Source organism: Polyodon spathula, chromosome 16 (assembly GCF_017654505.1).
Source record: "Polyodon spathula isolate WHYD16114869_AA chromosome 16, ASM1765450v1, whole genome shotgun sequence".
Taxonomy (NCBI): domain Eukaryota; kingdom Metazoa; phylum Chordata; class Actinopteri; order Acipenseriformes; family Polyodontidae; genus Polyodon; species Polyodon spathula.
Genome location: NC_054549.1, coordinates 15,523,735 through 15,550,820, shown reverse-complemented (window position 1 = coordinate 15,550,820; position 27,086 = coordinate 15,523,735). Strand labels below are relative to the sequence as shown.

Sequence of the window (27,086 nt, the reverse complement as noted above, 5' to 3'; positions counted from 1 at the left end):
TAACATTGTTTATTTATAAGGCACCGAATTTATGTACGAAACATTAGCTCTGCTAGTCTGTTCCCAGTTCAGTGGTACATCGTTTGATAGGCCTTCTGTTTAAACACACAACCGCTGCTTGGATGAGACAGCAGGTGTGTGTGTGTGGCTGTGTGTGTTCTCGTTGCTTTGATTTCTCTAACCCGCCTCTCTCTCACTCTCAGGCACACTCACGAGTTGAAGCTGCACCAGTTGCTGGTGCGGGTGGGTGGCTGGGAGCAGGTGAAACCCGTCTCCGTGGACAAGGTGGGGGTGTTCTTTCGAGATGCTGCACCCGACCGGAACAACCCCTCCAGCATGGTGAGTGAGACTGCACACACACAGGAGGCTTGGGGTGCGGAGTCTGACCACCAGTGGGGTCCTAGTGAATCATGATACTTCATTCACGTGATGTATCATAACATTGTGAAACTCCATTATCGATACTGCTTAGCTACTTGTAGTCCTCTAAGTTGTAATTAAGTTATACTTTTTTTAAACTGATATGAAAACATACCATTCCTGTCTCAGTTGAGTCTTTGCCAATCATACAGGGATGGGTGGAAATAAATCTCCCATTGCACAGCAGTTTGATCTATTCTTGGTTTTACTATGAGCTTAATAAGACTTGCCTGAGCTTGTTACCTAAACACTGCGGCTGATCAAGCATGCATTAAAATCTGAAATAGATGAAACTCCTTTGCAATAGGAGACTTATTTCCATCCCTGTCATACAATGTAGCCAATCAAGACCTAACCTGTAATGTGATACATTATTCTCATCACCTGCATATCGTGATGCGTGTCAAGCCGTGACTTTAGTGTATCATCACACCCCAGATGGTTAATGGGGTCCAATTGGGTATAGGAGTCAGTTGGCCTGGTAGCACATTATGCTGTATGTACCATGGTGTGTTAATGTGATTGTTCATTGTCTTTAATTTCTAGGTTGGAAGCCCGATCAGTAAGACTAACATTATCCATCCTCATGTCTATGTAAGTATACTGCTTGAGAAGTAACACAAACACTGTCAAACACCCCTTCCCTTCCTGGTGTTCCATTCTCTATACTTACAAAGGGCACAGTTATAGCAATTGAGATATAGTGGAGACACGCACTTTAGAGCTGTATATGTGTCTACACAATGCTTTATCCAATTGCAATGAAATTTGGACATTCTCTACACCATTAATATATGGAACTTGTCTGTATGTTTCCCTTACCATTCTGTATATGAATCCTGTTTTTTCATGACACTGATTATATCTCTAGTTTTATATTTCCATACGTCACAGAGGTCTATTATTCTGTGGCACCTGTCTGCCACAATGTGCTGGAGCTCTTTTTTAATTTCAGTTCTCAGCTCTGCCCCCTGCACGAGTGGTTTTCTCCATCACTTTGGAAGGCAGTGCCCGCAAGGTCATCACAGTGCGGTCAGCCCTGATGGTCAAGAACCGCCTGGAGGTGCCCATGGAAGTGCGACTGGACAGCCCCTCAGCCCCCGACAGTGAGTAACTGCCCCCCTCTCTCTCTCTGTACAGCCATGCCAGCCAGTCATTGGTGGTTTTGTCCACAATTAACTGGGGTGGCTTAACTGGTCAATGGCTTTTGATGCCTTTGTAATTTAACCTCCTGGGAACCGGATGAAAAGTAATACCTGCTGTTCCACCGTCAGTAGGGTTTCGGGACACTATTGGCAACAAGGACATTTATTATTATTATTATTATTATTATTATTATTATTATTATTATTGCTAAAATTCATAGTTCAATTGGAAAAAGGGCCAAGAAATTATCCATAAAGTCCTTGATTGTAATGTTGAGGAAAGTGTCTGAAAGTGTGATTGGACTGTCTGCTTGTTGTGTCAGAGCCTGTGGTGCTGCCGCCTATCCTGCCTGGGGAGTCCCAGGCTGTGCCTCTTCACCTCACCTCCTGGAGGCTGCAGGCTCGACCTAAGGGCCTGGGCCTCTTCTTCTGCAAGACACCCATCCACTGGACCAGTATGGAGCGGCCTGGCGAGGTCAGCAGCAGCAAGAGGGAGTGCCACTCTGCAGACTACGAGGAGCACCTGAACCGCAGCTTCAGGTAACCGAGACAGACGGGCACGCAACTGCACAAGGAGCTGCTTCCTTCAGTTTGAATTAGTGACTGAGAAATGCATTTGAGTCATTGAGTGTATTTACTGTCAGGATTTCATCTTGTTAATACAAACAAACTTTATACCGCTATGCAACGGGAGTCTTATTTTCATCCCTGTAGTGTTTGCCACTGTTTTTGTTTCCAGGTTCTGTGTGGTGATTAAGAAGGAGAACTATCCTGACTGTGTGCCCGCCAAAACGGAGCCTGGCAGTGCCAAGCAGATCTACCGGCAGCCCGGGCACACCATCTACCTGCTGCCCACCCTGGTCTTGGCCAACCTGCTACCCTGCGACCTGAGCTTCTACATCAAGGGCACCTCCATCAAGGGGTCCCTGAAACCAGGCAAGGAGGTCGTGCTGCACGCAGCTGACACCTCACAGAACATTGAGCTGGGTGAGAGCAACAGGCACATTTACACTAATAGTTCATAATCTTCTTACAGTATCATCCATATCTATTGAACATACAACCTTGGTACATTCAGAAACACTAAGAGAAACTTTGTCAAATTCAATAACAGACGTGGCTTCTATTTGAAGACATTGAGAAACCATTACAGTTGAAAGATTTGCCATTGAGTTTTACAAAGTTTCTTTTTGTGTTTCTAAAAGGAATACAAGCTTAACAAGCACTGCCCATGACAAGTATCTTTCACTGCACCAATTACGAAAGCTTTTGGTGTGCTGGATTTTGCTAAGATAGAAAAAAAAAAACACCTGGATCCTTACCTAAAAAGCTTGTAAAAGTGTGATCTTCAGAAAATGTATTTTAGCAGTGGTAGCACTACTGAGTGACATATCCTGGAAATAAAAGCAGTTTTGTTATACAAATCGTATCATTTTTATACTGTTTTACATTGCTGTTCTAACTACTGTCCAACCATCAAAATATCAATAATCTATGCCATTAGACGGTCGCTGCAAAAAAAAGACATCAGTTTGTCTTAAACATCTTGATGGCAGTCTTAACTTACCAGTGACTGGGTCACTGCAGTTTTAAAGTCTAATAGTTTGTGTGCATGTGTATTCTTATTATTTAAAAGTTTCAGGAATGCTACAGAATCTACCACTGATGAAGACACCTGCCGAATGACTACCTGACTTGTATTTCTTAAGTATTATGTTAGAACCCTAACAACCCTACTCTCTGGCTCTCTGTAGTGTGTGAAGGGAAGCCAGGGCTCTGTAGCCCCTGACCTCCCCCTCTCTCTATCTTCCTCGCAGGGGTGCATCTGGAGAACTTCCCTGTGTGCAAGGAGCTGCTGATCCCCGTGGGCACGCAGAACTACGTGGTGCGCATGCGGCTTTATGACCCGAACAAGCGGCTGCTGTGTCTGACCATCCGCATCATCTTGAGAGCGCAGGGAGCCCTGAAGATCCTCATCTCCGCCCCCTACTGGCTGCTCAACAAGACCGGTAGGGCTCACATTGTCAAGGGGGAGGGGGAGGGGCGGGGGGTCGGTTTGTTTAGGAAGAACAGTTTGTTTTGAAGAATCTGTACATGAAAGAACACACTTAAAAGCATGCTCAGTTCTGCAGGTTAGAGTGCTACAGAGCAGATTTCATGCATGATCCGAGTGAGGAAAAGTCTCTCTCTGTGCGGCTCAGTTACTTAATTCACCCATTCTGTACGCTGCAGCTTAATTGTGATGAATCCTAGTTAGGATATTGCAAGTTATTTGGCTATATGTTGTTGTGCATACGCCAGTCACGCTTACGTTTTGCTTGTCCAGTTGGTAAGGACAAAAGTATTGAGGCTGAGGAATGGTGCACTGAGCTCAGGATTCTCTCCGTCTCCTCTGTTTCAGGGCTGCCCCTGATTTTCCGGCAGGACAATGGGAAGACGGACGCGGCAGGGCAGTTTGAAGAGCACGAGCTGGCACGCAGCCTCAGCCCCATGCTGTTCTGTTATTCTGACAAGGAGCAGCCCAACATGTGAGATCCTAGTGAAAATTGTTCGGTCCTGTGGTTTGAGTGGTTTGTTGTTTGGTGAATTATCCAGTAATATGATCCTGAGTCATTCTGTGTGCATTGCTGTCCCTCAGGTGCACCATGAGAATTGGGAAGGGGATTCATCCAGAGGGGGTGCCCGGCTGGTGTCAGGGCTTCTCTCTGGACGGGGGCAGTGGCGTCCGAGCGGTCAAAGTCATCCAGCACGGGAACCGGCCCGGCCTCATCTACAACATAGGCAAGTCATGTCAGAGTGTTACTTCTGTTTTGAAGCCAGTGATTAGCCTGTAAGTTTAAAACCAAAACTTAATCCGGCTGGATTCTTAAAGCTATTTCCTCCAAATCATAATTTTTGTTTTGAAATAAATTAAAAAACAAATAACGATTACAATTATTGGATGTATTTTTTCCTTTGGAAAAAAATTGCACAAAGGATAGTTTGGAGTAAATAGCTTTGAGAATCTAGCCCATATTGTCAAAGCATTTACTGTTGAATTTTTGAAAACAGATAATTTCACGTTAATGGTAGAAATTGTGAAACTTTTAAAGACTTGTTTGAAATGTAAGCTTAGAGAGGACAGGACAGTCTTTGGCCCACTCATTAATGCCGGGGGTGGGGGTTGTGTTTTGCAGGGATCAACGTGAGGAAGGGGAAAGGCCGTTACCAAGACACCCACATTGTGACCTTTGCCCCTCGCTACCTGCTGGACAACAAGTCCTCCCACCAACTGGCCTTCTCCCAGCGCGAGTTTGCCAGAGGAAAGGTAATGATCCGTGAGGGACAACACAAACAATACCCTAAAGTGTCATGAATGTGAGGTGCACAATAAGACTGTGTTGAGGTCATAAAAACATGGAGCAGTTCCTATTGGCAATAGCTGAAGAAACACGTTGAGGTTAACATCTCAGGTGAATACAATTTTAAGAAACCAAAATGTGTAATAAAGTAAAGTAGGCAAACTTCAGCACAGCGACTTGTTTCCTAATTTAGTTTTTTACAGGTTTCAAATATCATAGTATTTCTCAGCAAGAAACATTTTCAGACCATTACCATGGTACTTTTGCAAGGTATCTCGCTATAAAGTTTTGTTTTGCTTACACCATACTATAGACTTCCTTCCTGAGCAGCAGGTATTAGAACCCCCTCTTAGGTGTGTCGTCTACAGTACTTTGACCACTTTGTGCTACAGGTAGGACCTTAGGTGGAACCGTATGTGCTGCACAGGACATGAATCTAAAGTACTGTGACAGGAAGGACTTCACATGAATCACTGTGAAAATAAAGCAAGGATGTGCTAATACGAGATAAGAAAGGCTTGGTTATTACCCTTGTTCTCAGTGATGGGCTGTATGCTTTTCAGGGCACAATAAATCCAGAGGGCTACATCTCAACCCTGCCTGGCTCCAGTGTGGTCTTCCACTGGCCACGCAACGACTACGACCAGCTGCTGTGCGTGCGATTGGTGGACACGCCCAACTGCACCTGGTCCGGAGGCTTTGAGGTCAACAAGCACAAGTCCTTCCACGTCAACATGAGGTGAGAGCCGTCTCTTGCCAAACAATGCTGAACCACTGAGTCACAGCTTGGTTACTACTAATGTTGACTGAGACCAAACTCTTTTCACTTGTGAATTTTAAGCTGCTCTTTTTGACTACACCGCTGGTCGAGTCCAAGCTGTGCCCTGACCGGTACTTTTAACTACCCCTCTACAGGGACACCCTGGGGAATTGCTTCTTCCTGCGTGCTGAGGTCACCCTGAAGGGGGCGACGTACCGAGTCTCCTTCAGCGACACAGACCAGCTCCCTCCTCCGCTGCGCATCGACAACCACTCGGAGGTAACATGCTGGCGAATGAGGAGCCTTTGTTAGAGAAACAACCAACAATGTAAAAAAAAAAAAAAAAAAAAAACTCATCACGTCATTCTGAATAGATGGGCCCTGTTTTGTTACCTTTAGGAAATTCAAAATAAGGGGATACAGGTTATTGCAGTCTGAGGCAAAAAAAAAAGCACCATAAATGTGTTTAATAAACCCTGGAAAGTGACCTGTCAAAAAACACAACCCCGACGCTCCCAATCTCTCTCATCTTACCCCCTTTTCACTCCCTCTGCAGGTCCCGATTCAGTTCTGGCAGCACGGTGTGGCTGATCTCCGCTTGCGCACAGAGGTGAAGCCAGGGCTGTCTCTGGACTATGCCTGGGATGAGCCCACCCTGCCCTCCTACATCACCCTGACAGTGAAGGGCGCCGGCTCCTCTGAAGTCACCGCAGATATGAACTTCTTCCGGGAAAACAATAAGCTGTACTATGAGAACTTCATCTACATCGCCGCTTCCTACACCTTCTCACAGTATGTACAGGGAAGAAGGGGGGCTGTTTTCAGGGTTCAGTTAGGTTTTAGAAATTCGTCTTCTCTTGCACTTATGTGACTGTTATTATGTCACTTCCCTATTGGAACCTTAAATGCAACTACACTTAATTATTTTGCTGTGAGTATAGATCTCGCACTTAATGTGAATGACAAACCATTCTAAACGTTTAAAACGCAACAGGTTCCTTATAAACAGAGTAAGTTAATATTGGGGTTGTGTCTGTTTTCTATTTAGGTTTGTTATTTATAATATGTTTGGTGGCTATCTCTAATCAAGTTGAGAGTGTGTTTTCTCTTGCAGTCTTTGTATGACAGTATAATCAACTTGATTAGAGATAGCCACCGAACACTTGAGAACATACAGACCAGACTACATGCATACAACACTAATGTGTAAATGGAGTAGATTATGAAAAATACTGAATATTAAATAAATAAATAACATTACACTGTATAGTTACTACTGTGTAAACACTAAGGCTAACATTTGAATAAGATTTTAACTACTGTATTAACACCCAACATAACAAGAATGGTCTCCCAGTCATGAAACCCATATGGCAGTGGTTCAGTGAGCAGCTGAAATAAATTCAACCTCATCTCACTTTCAAAAACGTGTAGAGCAGTAGCCTTTTGCATTGACTTTAAGAAACAAGACATTAATCTACATGCTAAATTCTCTCAATACAGGAGCCAGGAGGCCAGCAATAAGAGACCAAAGTCTGCAAACAGGGCTGTGAGGTGCTCTGAGCTGGTGCTGGATGTGGAGACGAAGACCCAGAGAGTCATTTTGAAAAAAAAGGTAAGTTGCTGAGATCACACAGTCCCACGCAGTTTATACAAAAAGAAAAGCTGCCAAAAAATGTACTGACTTCCGGAACTTGGTAAGGTTCCCAATGTACTTCAGTAATCCTGATCTGAAGGACCACACACACCTGCTGTTATTGTGTGGTGGAGATGCTGTTTATTGAGCCTTACCTTGTTACTCTCTCTCTCGCTTTCTCTCTCAGGAGCCAGGGAAGCGCTCTCAGCTCTGGCGCATGACTGGCACTGGAATGCTGTGTCACGAAGGCTCCTCCCCTCCGCAGAGTAAGCCAGCCCAGCCCCGACCCCAGGACTCCTCCCTTGTGCTAGACATTGCCGGATTGGCTGCTGTCACTAACAACAGGTGAGAACATAGGCCACTTGACTTAGTATCTGCTGCTTTGAATGTCATGAAACTCTGGGTCACGTTGACCTACTGTTTCAAATTTGATGCTCAAAGATGCTTCTCCAGAAGAATAACTTAACTGCTCCTTCCTGCTGCGGAGTTTCGTGTAAGTTTTTACCATTACAGTTGTTTAATTTCCCTCTGAACAGTTGTCTTGCTTCCTGTGTGTCAGGATTAGCCAACCTAAAAATCTTACTTTGTAAGTCAGGGGAACAAGCATTTGGTTGAACTGTAGCTGTGTGCCTGTGTTTCAGCTTCGAGCCCCTGATGCTGAGGAAGCCAGACTCGCGACGTAGCACCACACAGACGTGGTACTTCAGTGCTGGCAAGCTCACCTGCGGCCTGCCTCGACTAGTAGTGCAGGTGAGGGACACCGACACTGACTCCCACGCTCTCATATCATTATCCCTCACATTCTCTCTCTCCCTCTTTCCTTCACCCCTCACATACATTGTCTCTTTCCCTGTCCATCATGCACCCCCTCACTCTCCTGAGCTCTCAGCCCTTTTCCATTTTACCCACCCTCACACATTCCCTCTGGTATCTCTGACAGTACAGATTTTGTCATGACCCCTCTCGCTCCCCCTCCTCCTCTCCCCCTCTCTCCAGACGAGGCGCGGTGTCTCTGGTCTCTATGACGGTGCGGAGGTAGTGCTGGGTCCCGACCCCTTCTCTGGTCTCGTCGACCCCATTCCCCCTGAGCAGCAGTTCCACAATCAGAAGATGCGTCCCGGCTCAGGGGTCCTGTCAGTGGGGGTGATGCCTGATGGGCCCACGCGTGTGCTGCAGGTCAGGGGCTCTCTCCAACTTCACACCCCCTTCCACGGGTTAATGCATGGAGCTTGATCACTTTGAGCTATAGTACCATCCTCTACTGGGGATGCATGTCGTAATGATTAGGATATAGTGGAGGCGCCCATACCCACAAGTTTTACATATAGTTAGAAAAACACTTATAAGGGCAGTCTTTAAAAGTTATTGAGAGCAACAGAAATATAATGATGTACAATTAGGAATATAAATATTGAACTCTCCCAGTCTATTCACCTGGTGTTCGGTACTAACAGAAGGTCTGGGGTGTGTTTTCAGATCACTGATCTTAACCAGCGGCGCTCGACCCGCTCGTCCCCCAGCTCAGAGGAGGCTCTGGACGGGGAGAGCGAGATGCGAAAGAGCACAGAGCAGGAGTTGGAGGTACAAAAATCAATCAAGACTTAAAATATCAAATATCAATATCAAAATCAAAATCAAGTATTCTACTAACCCTGTGTTTGTGTGTGTGAGATCAGAACTGTGTTCACCTTGCTGTGTGTTCTGATCAGAGCTGCTCCTCCTCACCCTGCAGGTGCTGGTGAGCTTGGAGGAGGGGGTGGGCCTCTCCCTGGTCAACAAGGTCCCGGAGGAGCTAGTCTTCACCACGCTGTCAGGGATCGACTTGCACTTCACCCAAACTGCAGCCAGCCAGGTCCTGGAGCTGAGCATCAACCAAGTCCAGGTGAGTCCCTCCATTCAACAACACAGCCTTGCAAACTCAATCAGGGTTTTTGAAGGTTTCACATGATGCAGCACGGTTTCTACCTCAAATTGGGACTGATCTAAATTTGATTGGAGATGCTAACGACAAAATAAACCACTCAATGAATGGTAGAATATGCCTCTAAACGGTATCGGATCTTGACGCTGATCCCCTGTCCCTCACAGTTAAAAGGTATTTTCTGTTTTTATTTCTTATCTGTGTGACTCAATGTCACCTCCAGGTGGATAATCAGCTGCTGGGCACGACTCAGCCAGTGATGCTATGTGTCACCCCCAGTAACAGCGAGAGTGGGGTGGTGGAGACGGGGCCCGCGCTGCAGCTCAACACCATGAAGGTGCCCAGCAACCTGATGCTCACTGACCTCTTCAAGGTACCGTCGGCATATGCTGTAAAAAGTGGAGTAAAGTGTGGTGTGATTATGCTCTATCCTTTATACAAGTTTCTCATAGTAAAAGCACAGCAAAATGGAATAAAGTATAGTGAAAGCTTGGTAAGCATTGTAAAGCACAGAGAGGTATAGCAAAGTTATACTATATCCATGATGCTGTACAATATATTTGATTGCACTTAACCCATGTGTGTGATTGTGCTACATCTCTAATGATGTACCATGTGATTGATTGTACTGTATCTTGATATATAATGTGTGTGATTTGCTCTTAATCTGATGCAAGGTGTCTGTGTTTGCGCTGTAATATCTGCTGCAGTACCGTATGTGTGACTGTATATTGTGTGTGTGTGATTTGCTCTTTATCGGATGACCAGTGTCTGTAATTGCGCTGTATTCCTGACACACAGTATGTGGGACTGTGCATTATTTCCTCAGCACCTCATGGTGACAGCCCGCCGATTTACCATCCAGATTGAGGAGAAGCTACTGCTCAAGCTGCTAAGTTTCTTTGGCTATGGACAATCGGAGCCAGGTAGACACTGCATCTGCACCACCGACTTTCTGTCCAGTGAAACTATTGTACCCCACAGCAAGAAAGCAGGAGGTAGTAACACTTTAGTGCACAAGGAAAGCACAACTGAACTACAGGATCTCCCTTCAGCCAGCGATCATAGGCTGTATTATAACCTGCAATGCTATTGTAGGTGTAGCATGGAATAGTTGACTAATCACATGTCATGTGATTGCAAAGTGAAGTGAAGCGTGCGGTTTAAGATGGATTGAAGTACAGTTGTAATCCGTTCACATATAAATGACATTTTAGAACATTTAGTAAATAGTTCTAAATGTGGTTTATATGTGGTTTACAGCACATAAACAGCAAAGTGTTAGGAAACGGTACGCTCACAAATAGAACGTCAGACATTATAAAATACATGATTTGTTCATATTTGTGGCAACTAATCCACCTATTCAACAATTATTACCTCAGCTATTGCCAAACTAGTAATCACCCTAACTCTTGAGAGTGCTATTTGAATGTATTGTAGAGCGGGCTGTATGGGCCTGGTTTTCACAGCGCTTTGTCTGTGTGTTTGTGAATCAGAGATGGAGAAGCTGGATGAGAGCCTGTATGAAAAGCCCAGCGAGCAGGGAGGACCTGTGAAGCGCTACTACTTTGAGAACCTCAAGATCAGCCTTCAGCAGATCAAGCTGAGTGTCTTCACTTCCAGCAAGCTCTCTCCCGAACTCAAGGTACTGTTCCAACGGCTGCTTTCAAACCCTATCCAAGGGCTTGCATTGAAAACAAGAAGTGAAACCAGGACCCTGTCCACTGCTTCCAAATGTGCCACATATACAAAGAAGCACAATATCCAGTTCTCACAATGAAAAAGTAAAACGAACACAGTTAAACTGCACATTGTTAAATACAGCACTCCCTATTTGTTAAGTAGAATGAATTTAGTGGCTGAGTTTATTTGAAATGTTTAGTAAAAGGCTAGCGGTTCGTATATGTTTCTAAATTTGAATGTAAATAGGTTAGACTTTCCTTACTGGAATGTGGAAGGTGACACAATGTCCATGGTCGCTCACCGCTGCCCAAGGGGGGCATGATCCAAATCAACAGATATTGGAATAACAAGCAATAGGTCGGAGCAGTGCAGCGCTCGTCTGCCTCTAGGTGGCAGCTTGTTCCTATTCTAAAATATGATCAATCGCACTGCTCACCAAACACAGCTTGGAAGGGAACACCAGATGAACACATTTAGTGTAACTTGCTGTTGTGTGATCCCTTTGACTCCAGGTCAAGGTCACAGGCCAATCCTGTTCTTTTCTACTAATGTCGCTATAGAAGTAGACCCAATGATAATGATCTAATATGTGTAAACTTGTGTACAGTTACTGGTACAAATCATATTTTCAAAGAAGCACAATTACTTAGACATCTTTCTCACAGAAGTCATTTTTCATCAGAAACAGTTTCTATGGGCTGTGTAATAATTGGATAGCAGCTGATATACGAGAATATATGTTTTATTCTTTTTTTTTTTATTATTTCCCTTTACACTTCACAGTAAGGGTCATTCCAGCTCAAGTAGAGCAAATTCCCTCCATTAGTGGTTGATGATGATATACAAAACACATGTGTTTGAGAAAATTCTGCCCGGACAGGTGTGGTGTGCATAGAGAAGAAGGGCTGTGTAGTCTCACATGGTGAAAATTTGTCCAAAGTTGGTAACAAATGCCCATTTTGATGACCTTTGCTCTCCCTTTTCTCCATGTGAGGGATGATCTAGACCAGAAAAAAAGTGTCACTTTCAGTCTAAAGATTGTTTCAAGGGCTTTCCAACAAAATGAATTGTCACTGACGGAAGGTCTAGCATCCACTGCTGGTCCACTTGAACTAGAATGACCCTGTGCCCTAGCCTTGTTCATTACTGTTAAGTGATTTTAACTAACAAAATAATTCCTCGCAATTTCACGACGTGCAGACCCCGAGGTGTTTAACCCTCACTACCAGGTCAGGTGGTCTTGGGTGAGGGGTAAGGATTTGAGACTGACAAAAAGTGAATTTTGTTCAGTAGGGCTGTGCTGATACTTTTTCTCAGTAATAACCTTTTAAGAAGTATTTGTCAGCAGGAAGTAAATAAATCAAAACACACCTAGTTATTAATGTGTGGATTTCAAAAACAAGAAAAGCTGCCCTTCCCTCACCTTTACAGTTGAGTACCAATCAATGGCAATTAATTTCTGCATTGAGTGGTTTTAAAAGCCAGCTGCCCAATTAGATTACCTGCACTGGCCAAATTCTTTCCATTCTCAGCAAGGTTTTTTGTTTCCTCCTTTGCATTTCAAGTTGAAAACAGCAGTACATTTTTATTTTGTCCATACCTCAAACGTGTTTTTAGTATCGGGCTCCCGTGACCCCCCATATGGCAGGCTCTGTCCACAGCCCTGTCACCCTCTCTCAGTACATTCGGTTCCTCTAAAGTGGGGTCTCTTCCTCTGTGTCCTGTCGCAGGCTCTGAAGAGCACCCTGGGGATCCCGCTGATCCGTTTTGAAGATGCTGTGATCAACATGGACCCCTACACCCGCGTGCACCCTTACGAGACCCAGGAGATCATTATCAACGACATCCTCAAACACTTTCTAGAGGTCAGGCTCCACTCTGTCACTAACCCAAAGAGGTCAGCTCTCTCACTAACCCCATTAGCACTCAACTTGCAGTACCTTACCGGTGATGAAATCCAACATTAGTGCTGATCGGTAGAGTTTCCTAATCGAATATCGGATAGGATGTAATTCTCAATCAGTGCATGAAGGACACCTTATTCAAAAGCCTGAAGGAAACCAATATTGTAGAAAATATGCATATTTTACATAGTAATATAATACATGAATTTAGAAAACGTTATTCTTAAAAAGCAAGAAGACATCCCATTTTATTTTCATTCGATTCTGCCATCTCTCTGCACAAAACAAATACCAACCAAGCTTTAGTGTTACAATGTGCAAGCAAAGCATATGTCACTATGTACCTGGGTAGCTGATCCTGCTTTAGCTGCTTAGGCTTATATGGTATTATAGCTTGTAGTATTGTGCAGCATCACATGATGCTCTGAATGAGGAAGTCAAAGAAACCAGCAGTAAATAAAAGCTAGGACAGCTGATAGAAATCGGGCTTTTTCGGGTTTAACCCTTAAATCACAGATGACTTGTCCAATTCCTAATCCCGCAGAAGTAGTACCTTATCTTTAATCCACTGTTATTATATGGCTTTAGTGCATCTGGCTGCCTCAGTGTAATGTGTGCGTTTCCAGGAGCTGATGGGCCAGGCCGCGCAGATCCTGGGCTCAGTGGATTTCCTGGGGAACCCCATGGGTCTTCTCAACGATGTCACCGAGGGGGTCTCGGAACTCATAAAGTATGGCAACGTGGGAGGGCTGATCCGGAACGTCACACACGGAGTCTCCAACTCAGCTGCCAAGGTAAAAACCCTATGTGAGTAAGCTCTGTTATAAAACAATGTGGAGTTCCTGAACTCTTGTTCTAGTAGTTTCCCTTGTGTAAACCTGTACTACTCCCGTCTCCCAGGGCTCCTTCCAGTTACACATCACTGGTCTTGCTGTGTAGTGTAATGTTAAAGAATAAGTAGCCTCAAATTAAATTGTATTTGTTTATTTACATTGCCCTTACTATGTTACAATGTTTGTAATCATTACAAGTGGTGGCACGACAGTAAACATTTATAAGGGATACGGAGGGATGGAGAGACAGGCATAGAGACATGGGGAGGGGGGGACTCTTCTGATTTGGACCAGCATTAGGAGGGTACATTCAATGACTTTTGTGAAGAAAAATCACCTGTTTAAGCTGTAGGAAGTGAAGGAAAACTGAAAACCTTCGGGGCTAGAGCTTTAAAAATCCGATTTTAGAAACAAGCAGCCTAGAAAAGAGATGCCTGTGCGTGGAGTTTTGCTTTCCACACATTCCTAACGGCAGAACCTTGGTGGAAGCTCCTCACTGCGATGGGATCTGCTTGAAGCGGCGTTGAGGTCCCCGCAGAGTCCATTTGTTTTTATAACCTTGGATAATTCTCCCACAGCCTGTTGATTTTCTTTTCACTGGCCGAGTGGGGAAAGGCAGCCCTTTATGAGCCTGTCTGCTGAGCTCGTTCTCTGCCCAGGCATGGCTGCAACAGTAATGCCTTTCACAGCTTTGAATTGGCCCTGAAGACAAAACAAATCACAAGATATAGCAAGACTAAAGGACAGTTAGTTCAAATACTTCAGACAACCATTTAAGCTACTATTTTAAACCACTGTGATTTAAGTTGTGCTGTATCTTCTGATTAAGGTATGGATTAATTACCCACAGTCTTTTACAAACAGATACAAACAAGTACAAACAGATAACGCATAAAGACAAAAAAATTATTTTTTCTAAATATGCATTTATATGTTAGTCACTCATATCTATATAATATGACTCAAGTACTGGTAGCATAACAAGTAAATATGTATATATATTGTTTAACCTGTATAAATCCTCATGTTATGTGTATGTCCCAAGTTTGTTCATAATAGTGAAGTAGTTTTTGGTAGCTATCTTTAGGTATCTTGGGTTACATTGTTTCTATAATCTGCAGAAACATTCCCAATATTTTTTGTAGTGTGTGTGTGTGTTATTCCAAAAGTTATGGTAGTTTTGATGGAATTGTCATAATTATGTAAGACCTGCCTGTTAATAATCAGCTCTCCAGAACGCTGTGATCTGCAGTCTGTTCCCTGTAATGACTCTTTCAATTCTTGCACGCAAGCCCACAAACCGCACTCTGCACACCATCCCTGAACGAGGGAGGCTGTAAACTTGAAAGGGCTTGCGTTCTCTTTCCCATCCCAGGAGGAGGAGAAGGAGGTGGGATAGGGTGGTTATCTGGAAAGTGTATTAGTTTAGTTTTTACAAAAGCCAAGCTGGCCTCCAGTTGAACTCAGCGAAGACTTTACATGCTGGGGTCATCCCAAGTTCACGCCTTGCACTCTGTTACTCGCCAAGCGCTGGTTGTTTATGTAGACCTCCGTCTTCCAGCAGGGCTTTCTCAGGCTTTGTAACACAAACCCAATTCCATAGAGCACCTGCTGAGGCAGATCCCCGGGGGGCAGTGCTGAGCAGTCAGGTCAGCTAGAGTGGTAAAAAGGGGGGGGTGAGGGGTGGGGGGTGGGATCCATGCAGACAGAGCACTTAAAGGTTGATGTATCAGACAGATCAGTACCTTGATATAGGAGAGTGGACGTTGATAAGCTCTGTGGCTCTCAGCTGAAGCTTGGCCAGATTGTTCCCATTTTATCTGGGCAATGCCCTGGGTTCACTGCACTGCTGTCTACCTCAAGGGTGTCACAGGAGGAAATGGCAGAGGTAGTCTGGGGATGAGCAAGCCTATGGTTTTTCAGCTGTAATATCCTAAGATCATCTAGGAGGTGTGATACAATGTAGTGGCCTACCAGTGGCTATTTACCAGCAGGCAATCTTAAGACTTGGTAGATGAGTGAACACTGTCTCATTACTAACTGTTACTACCTCCCACTTGCTACGTATTGACATTAATAAAATAAAAAAAAATAAAAAAATCTTTTAATGTGACTTTATGGAGGAATTAAACATTTTGCATTCGGATTTGAGATCTAGAAATTGACAGAAAACTTGGTGTATTTGAATGGCTGTCAGAATGCAATTTGAAACCCTATCTTTTTGCCACATTGGCTCCTTTCGTTCATTTCAGTCCCTTGTATCAACTATGGGCCCGCAAAATGTAAAATAGTGCACAAGTGACAAAGACACTGGCATTGGTGGATTCTCAGATGCTGCAAAAACATACGGAAGAAAGAGAGTGCTTGATAAACACACAGTCAGACAGAAAGGTCGTTGTTTGTGATTGAGACAGATGAATGGAATCACTCATTCCACACAGAGCTAATCAGGCAGTTCACACAGGCGCCCCAGCGGGGATCCTTGGCAGGTTAAGTGTTCCTGCAAGCTTTGTTGAGAGGGGCCCAGTCGACAGCTAATGAGTTGTGGACCAAGCTAATTAGTGGCAGAGCTTGGGTGTGTGGGACAGACCCAGGTGTTATTGGAGGGCCTGGGAATGTGAAGAGATGCACACAGAGACACACACACAGTGTGTTTATTGAGCCTTAATGCCTGCAGACAACTGGATTATGTGTCAGTTCAAAGGACCAGGTTTAATCCATTGTGATTAACTCCCTTCGTCTGCTAGAAATCGGCACAAAAGCAAAAGTGTCTTCCATTTCAAGAATAGCTTTTAATGTAAAAACTGAATTATAGTCTAGAAACCATCTACAAGTGAAACTGAAACCAGTTACCTGAAACGAGAAGGGGAAACCCAAAAATAAAAACGTATTTTACAGGTATGCTGCAAGTACTGTTTGTCAAAATATTTTCTATTAGCCACTTCATATGTCATACTACATTGATCATTGAACTCCAGGTGATGATAGACTTGAGATTATATCTACTGTTCAGTTGGACCACTTTTTAACCAAACAGCATTAGTCCCACAATATTGTCATCAGCTAACTGCTGCAATGCTAAATTAAATCTGTAAATGTCTTTGTATCATAATTCCAGGGTATATGGACTGTGTCCGACAGTGTATATCTCTTACTCATATTTTAACTGTTCATATACTGTTATATACAATCTATTTTATATGTGTCAACATTACACTTTTAGGTGTAAACTTTAAAGTCTTTTTCAACCTGGTTGTGATGAGGATGAAATATGGTAAAATGAGGAATTGTGTTTATTTTCATTTTTTTAAATAGAACCATGTCAGGGGACTACCAATGTAATGTAGCCATTGTCTGTGCTGCTGTCTCAGCCAAGCTCCCCTGTTTTCGTACCAGTTTGCAGGGACGCTGTCGGACGGACTGGGGAAGACCATGGATAACCGACACCAGTCAGAAAGGGAGTACATCCGCTACCACGGGGCTACCAGCGGGGAGCATCTGGTAGCCGGGATCCATGGCCTGGCTCATGGTAGGCTTTTACAGGGGCTGGGCCAAAAAAATAAGGAACACCTGCCATAACACTGTCAATACCGAAGTCTGTCAAAGTCTTTCAGACCCGCCTTGCTGTACCATTGTGACTGAAATTGACAAGCACAAGGGAGAAGTAGCTTTTGCATAATAGAAGTCAAGCCATTTGCTAAGCAAATTAAACAAACTAAACAGGAATATGAGCCTCTTCACATACAAGTGTGTGCTTTTATATTGAAGGTGTTTCTAATGTGTCGTATTTTTGTGGTCTGTTGTACATGTAGTTTAGAAACCAGCTACAATTACAGTTATGTTGATATAGAACATTTTGAAAAATATATATTTTTTAAAGACTTCAAATCCAACCTGTATGGTCACAAGTGAAATAACTTTGATATTATTATTAAACATTAGGATTTAACCACACACTGTTTAGTACAATGTGCAGTCGTTGCTTGAGAGAGGCCCAGGACTGAATAGCAGGTTGCTTACAGAGCAGTGAGGAGAAGTTCTCCTGAAGCCTGTCGGCACAGAGCCTGATCTACTGTCCTTTCTTTTATACGAGCACTAAATTCTTCTGGAATAATAAATGCATGTTTTGTGGCCTCCAGGAATTATTGGCGGGCTGACCAGTGTCATCACCTCCACTGTGGAGGGGGTGAAGACAGAGGGCGGGATGAGCGGCTTCTTCTCCGGTCTGGGCAAAGGGCTGGTCGGCACGGTAACCAAGCCAGTGGCTGGAGCACTGGACTTTGCCTCTGAGACTGCCCAGACCGTCCGAGACATGGCCAGCCTGAGCAACCACAGGTGAGGGGAATTCAAAATGAAAAAAACAGGCCTCAGAGAAAATGTCTGTGTGTGTGTTTTGAAAGTTCTGCATTTGCAGCCGTGTCATTTAGTACTGTAATATTTTTTGCTAAGAACAATTTAATCTCATTCTCTCGCTGTATAGGAATATGGCTGTGTGAAAGTTCCCAGTGCAGTTCTAAACCAATATCATTACCCGAAGACATATCCTAGAACTGTTAAAAAGGCCTAAGAGGATCTGTCTGGTCCTTAAGTGCAATATTGAAATTCTCTGTCACACAGGGGTATCAAAATACAATTGAAACCCAGTACATAGCATAGAGGGGTTTGAGTAGGTCACAAGTGAAAAGTATGCCAGTAACATACATTCACACCATGGCTTGCATGACAAAAACCTTGATGACCATGACATATGTCAACAGTATGTACAGTAGGAGTGCTATTTAAGACCTGGATGTCATTAAGTAAGTAAATTAGGTGGTCATATGTTTTAAAATGACTGATTTATAGTATGTGGAATGACTTCTTACGCGACATACATACGGATGTAGTTTCAGTTATCCACACACTCTGGTGCTACCAATGAATTATGCTAAATAATGTTAATACCAAATTTCATCACAATTTGATCAGTAATTTTCTAGATATATGGGAAAATATAATAGACCTACGGCCGCCACCACTGTAACCCTGTCGCCGTGGGTTTAGTCACCCGGGGGTGATAATAAGGAGTGAGAAAGGCAGGTTTGTACATCGGGGCTTGTAATATTGTAAAATGCAATGTTTGTAAAGCCACTGTAAAGACAATGTCTTTCAGCACTGGAGAGTCAGCACAAGGCATGCAGGCCGCTGCGCCTTTAAACTCTGAAATGCCTCTACTGACGTTTCTTCCATAAATGTGTAACTTTCCACATAAGTCACAGCGGGAGAGAGAGGGTGGGGAGGAGAGATGGGTGTGCTGGGACCAGACCTTACGCTGATCTGTGCTGCCTGAAGGCAGGTGATGGGAGAAAGGTTGTCAAGAGTGTGTTTCAAACAGCGTTGCCCGTGAGTTCAGCCAGAGTTCAGACAGGAAAGCGCGGGCCTGAGCGAGCCAAGTAGGCAACAGGACCTGCCACAGCACACACAGTGTGTGCTTTTTCAATGAAAATCATATTGTGTCATTTATACATGAGATATCTTACTAACCTGGAAAGACGTTGCTTTTGATTCATTTTGGCAACAGTAATATAGTGGAGGCTGTCGTACGTACGTACATGTGTCACACTTTGACATTTTTCCATACATCTTGATAAAAGCTTATCCATTTGTGATGAAAGTTGGTGTTAACGTTAGTGTAAGTAATTGAGTGTTAGATTCTGCGAGTATGTGGGAGGTGTCATGTCTGTCTGACCTACATTGTTTCGTGTATTTGGGAAACTACTTAATTTCGCTCTAGTGCACTGGGGTTTGAGATCTGTCCTCTAAATCACTGCAGGAAGAGCGATTAAAAGAAAAAAATAACATAGCAAGTGCTCTGGCTTTTTTTTTCACGTACCTCATCATGGATCGTTATCGCTGTGTTACCTGTTTGACAGTGTGGGCAATAATCCTTACACTATGAGTGCACTAGAGCAGACATTTTGAAAAGAGCTTTGAACAATGAAAATAAAAAGCACAGGTACGTTATTGAAACAGTTGTAGCAAGATGTTTTTTGGAAACCCCGCTGCTTACTCTAAGTACTGCATCACATCCAATTTCCGTATTGTGTTCTGTACTATTCTGTACATACTGTTAATGTATGCCATGGTCATAAACTTTTTCGGCACACTGATGGCTCTAATTTTGGATTCGCAGCCATGGTGGGAGGTGTATGTTACTGACATACCGTTTTAAATGATCAGGACCAACAATTAGACATTTTACAAAAGTATCCCTCCCTTATAACTGCATGAACCACCTCTGTTAGTAACCTTACAGTCTCCAGTGTGAGTTAGGCATGCAGTGATGAGAAGTGCTGATTGCTAAAACTTCTGGCACCTGGTCATTTCAATAGTACACCTAAACTAGGGGAGTTGTGAACCCCAAGACTGGGTGCAGGGCTAGTGTGAGTTCCAAGCCCTGCTGGATTATACTGTACCTGCCTGCAGAAAGGCAGACAGGGTTTACAGTCCTGGTAGGGTAACCGCAAACAGGAAGTAAACAAGTAAATGAGAAGCAGACGGCAACAGTGAGTTGTGCAGTGAAGCGAGGGGAATTGTGGGATTTTCCGTACACTCACCCTGCCCTCCTGCCCTTCCCATGAACTCGCCCAGAGCGCTCTGCAAACATCCCACCCCCCCTCCCACCCCCTGCTGCCCAACCTTCGCTCTCTTCCAGTCACAAAACAGGGAGGAGAGTGTGCTTTTTGTTTTTGTGTAAGACTTGGATTTGATTACATATTTCCATTTTCTTTTAAACTGTCTTGCCCCTAAGTTTCCTATTATTCAAGCAATGGAAAATAGTACTGTGGTGGTTTTAGTGGCTGTGAAAAATGAGGGGCTGACTGCACTGGAGACTGGAGCCCACTGTTAAGTCTGCTTGTAGACATTAGCCTCTGTTCAGTTTGCACACATGTGAAGTTTGTTGTAGCAAGAAATAAGGTACAGGTAGAAGCAGTCCAGTTAAATTTCCAGTTAAAATTTAAATATTATATTATATATATATATATATATCTATATATATATATATATATATATATCTATATATCCTATATAATATATATATAATATATATATATATATATATATATATATGGATGTGTTCATTGGCATATCACATTGCATTTGTGTGCAGAGCTGTGCTGGCTCACAGAGACTCAATGAAAAAGAAGTTAAGCTAATGCACCACCCCCCTGCTGCGTGCACTGGAGACTGTTTGGTCCTATTGACTGCTGCCTGGCTCCTAGCCAGCCCTAAAGCCTGACCTAGAGTTGAACCCTATTGTCGAGGCACGGGGAGGGAGAGGGGGAGGGATTCCAAACAAAAACTGTATGTGGAAACTAGACTAAAATCAAAGGTGTAATGCCATTTAAAACCACAGTCTTACAGGTCCCTTTTTTGTATTGCAGACATTATTTTGACTTTATTGTTTCTTCCTGTGTTACTGGTAATTGGACCCCATCTGAACTTTGCAGTCCAGTCTTTACTTACACTAGGAAGCTGTTGCCTGTTACACAGGAAGCAACGGTGGAGGGTACTTCCTTAGCACATGTACTTTGTCAACTTTTTCCTGTGGATGTTAAGATACAGTTTAGGGGCTAGTTTGCTCAGGTAAAATAAGTGCCAAAAAATAAGGTATGCAAACAGTTTCTTTAACTTACTATTGCGTCACAATTGTTTAAAAATAAAAAGACACACAGTATAATATCTTTCTTTCAAAATTACACTTTACAATAGCAGGGTGGCCACTTAGTGGCTTCCTGCTGTTATATTCTGTCGATTTGGCCCTCGTGACCAGTTAGGAACTCCCGTCTGCTGCACTGTGCCTGCGTGGCTTCTTGGTGAGTCACCTGATGAGAGAATGGCACTTTTTGACCATGGCTAGATGAACTGTAACAGATGTTGGCATGCTGCCACTTTTTAAAAAGCGAGAGAAAGAAAAAGAAAGAGGGGGAGAAAAAAAGAAACCTCAGTACAGTACTGTCTTTGTGAATCAACTGGAAACCATCAGCTAATATATAATGACTGTAGAAAAGATTCAAGCCAGATGTAGAAATTCCACAGCTCAGTACTGCAGCTTACAGTGGCAGCCAGCAAGAAAGGTCATTTACAGGAGAAGTTTGTTCAGAGCTCAGTTTCCAGTTTGTTCTCGGAATAATCGAATGTAGAATTACCAGAGTACAGAGCAACTTCTGTTCCCTATATATGTATAATGGCCTATTAACCTCTTCAATATTCAAAAGAAATATTCAACATCCACATTCAATCAGTTTAATAGAGTAAACCTGGAACCTATCCCATTCGTAATGGCTAATGCTGAAGGCTCATGGTTTGTTGTCAAAGCAATTCTTTGTTCATGCTTGTGCCCCTGGTTCTGAAGCCCATGTAAAACCAAGCAAATGTCAGGCAACTATTTCTGGTAGGGGGTGTTTTAAAGCAGTTTTTCAAGTTCAAATCAAGATTGTTTAGAATTTGGGTCTTTGAACTGTTAACATGGTGAACATTGCTTACACATTTCCCCTTCGACGTGTTGCCTTTGCCAGGGCTTAAATCATATGTTAAGGTACTGGGATTTCATGAGCATTGCCTGTGGACATTTGAGCCTGTTCCAAAAACGCTATTAAAAAAAAAAATGACCGGGATGAAATGAATAAAGTTCTTACAAGTCATTTAAACAAACCAAAACTTTTTAGTTTTCTTAAATAAATGATTGGGTTTTTTTCTGCTCAGTGAAATGCTGTTGTGAGATTTTGAGTTGTTGAGTGATTGTTTATCGGTTGTCTCTGTGCAGGATGAGTGTGCAACGCGTCAGGAAGCCGCGATGCTGCAGGGGCCCACAGGGCCTACTGCCCCGGTACTCCTCCACCCAGGCTGAGGGACAGGAGCAGCTATTCCGCCTCACGGACAACCTCCTGTCAGAGTTGTGAGTATCATTATTATTTTTAATGTATACCACACATCCATTTTCAAAACCCTCAATCAGAAAAGTAAAACTCAACAAGTAGACAAATGTCACTGAAGAAGGCACCAGCCGAAGTGTTTGTCTGGTTGGCTTTGTCTACTGACATTTCATCTAAGTGTTGTTATATTTCTACCATATGTATTGTATTGCATTGCATTGTATTGCATTGCATTGCATTGCATTGTATTGTATAACTTCAGTTAATTATATGAACGGGATAACTCTCACAAGCCCATTCTTGGGATTTTTTGCTTTTCTTTTTATTTTCCAGACTTCTGACTCAAGTGAAGCTAATTGCTTAAGCCGTATTATATAATATCCCAAAATAGTCAAATTAAAGGACTTTCTGTGTTAATCTCACAAAAGAATACTTTTAATATTTGTCTCTGTACTAAAATATACAAATACTGGAACAAACATTGAATGAAATGTAACCAGTAGCAGCAATGACCATGCTCATTTTCATTTATATAATAGTGTGTATAACTGACTGAATCACAAAGATGGAAAGGAAACCAGGGCATACATTACGTCAGATTAAAAGCACTTTCTGTGGTACAGATGAGTGTTTCTCTGCTTTCTCTGATTTGGGTACAGGGTTTATTTTGCTGCTGAGAGATTTTGTTTGAAGTGCGTTGTTATTTTCCAAGATATTAAAAATGTATAGAATAGTCAAATATTAGTTTTCATTTTGAAATAATATTCATGAAAACCATCCACTAATATGCTATTTAAATCTTTGTATTGTGTCTAAAAAAATAAACTTGCAAACACAGTGATTGGAGTCATCCGTCATTAGCACATTGGTTGGCTGAGGCACACACTCACAGATGCCCTGTGAGCTGAGAAATCTCATTTGTCACCTCCCAGGCTAATTAATCCAGTTCTGCAGCCCCCCTGCTTCTAGACTGACCTCTAACCCCAGAGGTGTTAAACAGGCAATTACTCTCCCAGCTTCTGTGCTGCAGACTGCAGGCGTGAGCGGTTCTGTGTGTGTGCACGCGTGCCGGCTCGCGACTGTGTGTCTGTGCCAGAGTCCATGCTGCGCATGTCTGTGTGTAAGCATGTGTCCATGCATGTTTGTTTGGTTGTGAACTCTGCTGTCCTGGCCAAAACTTTGGACGCAGTTCCTGAACTGGCAAATAAATGTGTTTTGTTTCTATATGTCTTTTTTTATGTAATTGTATCTATTTGTAGGAAAGAGTCACATTGTGGGAGAGGTGTGTTTTCGACTTTTATTGTGTCATAACGCAAGTATTGTATAGTGTTGTTATTGTATGTTGTAAACAGCACTAATAAACCTGGATAGAACTCCAGTAACATGTAACGTTTATAGATATTATAAATCGTACTCTGTGAAGTGGGTCTTTTAATAAAAGTTTGATGTAAGTGAAATTAAATTTAAGTTGAAGCTCTGAGAAAACGCACCCGAGAATCATGTATGAGAAATCAACCAATCACCTATTATCTTGCATATTGATACCATTTTGTGGAGAACATACAACATAGATGTTTTATAGTAGTTCCTGTGCACATTCTATGTTGCGTGTAGGGTGTCTTTTATAACAGAAATCAGTTTGCATGTTTTAAGCAATCGGCTACATTTTGTAGTCGCCTTGCTCAAACTGCACTTCTACCAATACGAGGCACCCTAACGACATTATATCCATTTATGATAACCATTCAGTAACATTACTTTACTGACCTAGTAGCCATGGCTCCTGTGCTAACCCCCCTGTCATTTCCCAGCTTCATTGCAGTAGAGCCCATCGACACATACTCTGTCCTCATCTCATCTAAAGCTGTCTACTTCCTGAAGCCAGGGGACTGTGTCGATCGAGACACCATCTTCCTCGAGGTCAAATACGATGACCTCTACCACTGCCTGGTCTCAAAGGATCATGGGAAAGTATATGTGCAACTGACCAAGAAAGCAGAGAACACAAGCAGTGGTGTGGCCATCCCAGGACCTTCGCACCAAAAACCCATGGTGAGTGTTGGAACAGCACAGTTCACTCACTGTGCACTGTGTCTTCATGTAGAGTGACAGTGCTGGAGAGCTGAGAATACATAGTTTAGACTAGTGATCCATATTAGGGTGCAGGGTAATGACAGTGCTGGAGAGCTGGGAGTGTTTTAGTGCTGTTAAACAACAGTTTTTTTAGTGTTGGCTTAATTACATTTTAGAGAGCTAAGTCTTTGCCCACACTGTAAATTGCGTGATGGAAATGAACAACTGATCTGTTCTATATTTAAATTGGTGAGCCAGTACCCATTAGGATATGTGCTGCAACAGTAAAATAATGTTAGTGCTTATTGCAGAATTTTTTGCCTCTATCGTTTTTTTTATTATTATTTATTTATTTTTATGTTCCTGTGTATTACGTCTCAAGTGCTGTCTGTTTGCAGGTTCATGTGAAGACTGAAAACCTAGCTGTCAAAATCTCTCAAGAAATCAACTATGCCAAGAGCCTCTACTACGAGCAGCAACTAATGCTGCCGCCCAATGAGAATGAGAATTACCCAGAGCTGGACTCCTAATGGGCCAATCAGGAAGGCTTCTTTGGTAACAGGTTAGCATCCAATCAGTGGGGAGAACTTCTTGAGATAGCCAATCACTGATTCAACCCAACGGATGCAGCAGAGCGATAACAAAAAAGTTGTCTGTAGAGAAAACAAAGATGTGACGCCTTTTTCAGTTTGAGTGTCTTGACAGGATCTTTTCTTTTTAATCCAAAGTGTACTGCTTGACCTGTAGAGACACACAACTATAGTGGAAAATATGCAATGAGAATTATTTTACGGTGTTCTGTATTTGCGATTTAAATTTGAGATTAGACAGGGGTGTGAAGAGATCTTTATTTTGCTACACTATATGTATAAAAAACTAAAAAAAACACTATCTATTGGACCCTGTAACAATGGAAGGGGTCAACACAATAGAAGTATACAAAGTGTGTATAGAAAGTCTTGTGTGCTGTATAAAACTGCCTTTATAGTTAAGAGATATACACTGTGTGCAATCTGTGAGCACTTGACTGAATCTAGACCCCACCTACAGGCACCTGCGGCTATGGTGGGTACTGAAGCTGCACAGTCTTACCTAGCGCAGGAGGGGTTGCTAGATGACAAAGGAATTTGGCAGGTTGTGGATGAATGAAGTATATCATGCAAAAGTGGCAGAGCCTAATGGAATATGAACGTCACTGACAGTGTATTGTCCGTTGCATACATGAAGCACTAAAATTATGAATGGTCTCATCACCATGCTCCTGAACTAGCCACCACAGGCTGCTATAACACAGTGCTCTCCAATTTGAGTCTTTCAGATCCCAGCCGTTGAGGAGTACAGGATAATGAGAAATATTTGCATGCAAGAAATCTTTTGCAGGATCAGTGTTTTTAGAATCCCATATAAAACAATGATTTGCTTGTGTAATAAAAAAAAAAAAGTCTTAGTTTTAAAGAAAGATGTTCGCAGACAATGCTGGTAAACAGTCAAAACGATAAATATGATCAGCTAATTTGCAACTTAGCATAACTATGTAGGTTACACCATGAACACGAACAGAGAGTACTGCAGTTATGTGAGTACAGCTTGTTTCCAGCTATCCATATGTGTGAAATAACCACAGCACTGCATGCACGCTCATGGGGTATTCTGTTTTACAGAGTGCAATGTATGGAAAAAAAAGTGTTTAGTCCTAAATTAAACAGCTGAATCCTGAGAATTATGATCCTTAGATCACACTCTGGATCAGCTTAGCACATTGTTAAAGATTAAACTCCCAGTGTTAGAACAAAGTCTTCCAATTTAAATTATTTTTTTATATATATTTTCCCAACGAAAGTGTATTTTCTGTGCTTGTGCAAACCCTTTGATCTAATTATAGATGGTAAAACATGCACTGCTCATTTCACAGAATGAGAAACAGCTGCATTGCAGGGTCAGGGGTTTAGAAAGTCAAACAGTATGGTGTTGTTTTACAAGAACCCAATTAAATTAGCTTTCTATTGGGGCGGAGAGTTTGCCCTAATGGAACAACGGTCGTTTGAATACCATAATTTAATTAACAGCTCGTTCATGAGGCGTTAATTGAAACTGAATCAATATTGATTCCCATTCACTCTGTTAATTACAGAAACTTTCAATTTCCCCATAAGTTTCACTCCAGGTAATTGAATTAGGCTGTTGAAATGCATGGATTGTGTACTGATCCTGTGGTCACTTTTATTGTTTGTTTCTTTTTCATACCATAAAAATCTCTGCCAAGTACAGTTTTAGAACTGACCTACAACATTTCATTTAAAAAGTTCCAACAGTAATCAGGCCCAGTTAATTAAGATATTTAAATCAAAATCCTTTTTTTTTTTTCTCGAAGCACAAACTATTTCAAAACTAGTGCAACATGACTTTTGTGGGTATATTTCTTGGTCATATTTTTCAGAATCTCTTCATTCTT

At 42.6% G+C, this 27,086-nt stretch overlaps 1 protein-coding gene across 6 annotated transcripts in view; it reads left to right on the top strand.

The window, feature by feature from the left end:
• LOC121328355 (vacuolar protein sorting-associated protein 13D-like) overlaps positions 1-26,864 on the top strand; it is a 63,755-nt gene extending 36,891 nt beyond the window's left edge. For 5 of the 6 annotated variants that reach the window (XM_041272975.1, XM_041272977.1, XM_041272976.1 and 2 more), the window contains 28 exons: positions 204-339; positions 967-1,014; positions 1,376-1,526; positions 1,889-2,105; positions 2,305-2,552; positions 3,383-3,574; positions 3,967-4,093; positions 4,204-4,346; positions 4,742-4,872; positions 5,470-5,645; positions 5,822-5,945; positions 6,223-6,458; positions 7,170-7,281; positions 7,490-7,647; positions 7,944-8,052; positions 8,299-8,478; positions 8,779-8,883; positions 9,035-9,184; positions 9,447-9,596; positions 10,053-10,149; positions 10,723-10,871; positions 12,640-12,774; positions 13,440-13,607; positions 17,043-17,175; positions 17,786-17,981; positions 22,453-22,584; positions 24,373-24,613; positions 25,033-26,864. In XM_041272975.1, coding sequence (XP_041128909.1) covers positions 204-339; positions 967-1,014; positions 1,376-1,526; positions 1,889-2,105; positions 2,305-2,552; positions 3,383-3,574; positions 3,967-4,093; positions 4,204-4,346; positions 4,742-4,872; positions 5,470-5,645; positions 5,822-5,945; positions 6,223-6,458; positions 7,170-7,281; positions 7,490-7,647; positions 7,944-8,052; positions 8,299-8,478; positions 8,779-8,883; positions 9,035-9,184; positions 9,447-9,596; positions 10,053-10,149; positions 10,723-10,871; positions 12,640-12,774; positions 13,440-13,607; positions 17,043-17,175; positions 17,786-17,981; positions 22,453-22,584; positions 24,373-24,613; positions 25,033-25,164 — 4,276 coding nt within the window. In that variant the 3' untranslated portion in view covers positions 25,165-26,864. Of the gene's footprint in view, positions 1-203; positions 340-966; positions 1,015-1,375; positions 1,527-1,888; positions 2,106-2,304; positions 2,553-3,382; positions 3,575-3,966; positions 4,094-4,203; positions 4,347-4,741; positions 4,873-5,469; positions 5,646-5,821; positions 5,946-6,222; positions 6,459-7,169; positions 7,282-7,489; positions 7,648-7,943; positions 8,053-8,298; positions 8,479-8,778; positions 8,884-9,034; positions 9,185-9,446; positions 9,597-10,052; positions 10,150-10,722; positions 10,872-12,639; positions 12,775-13,439; positions 13,621-17,042; positions 17,176-17,785; positions 17,982-22,452; positions 22,585-24,372; positions 24,614-25,032 lie in introns of those variants that run through there. The other variant, XM_041272978.1, reaches the window with a different exon arrangement.
• Positions 26,865-27,086: the final 222 nt, after the last annotated feature.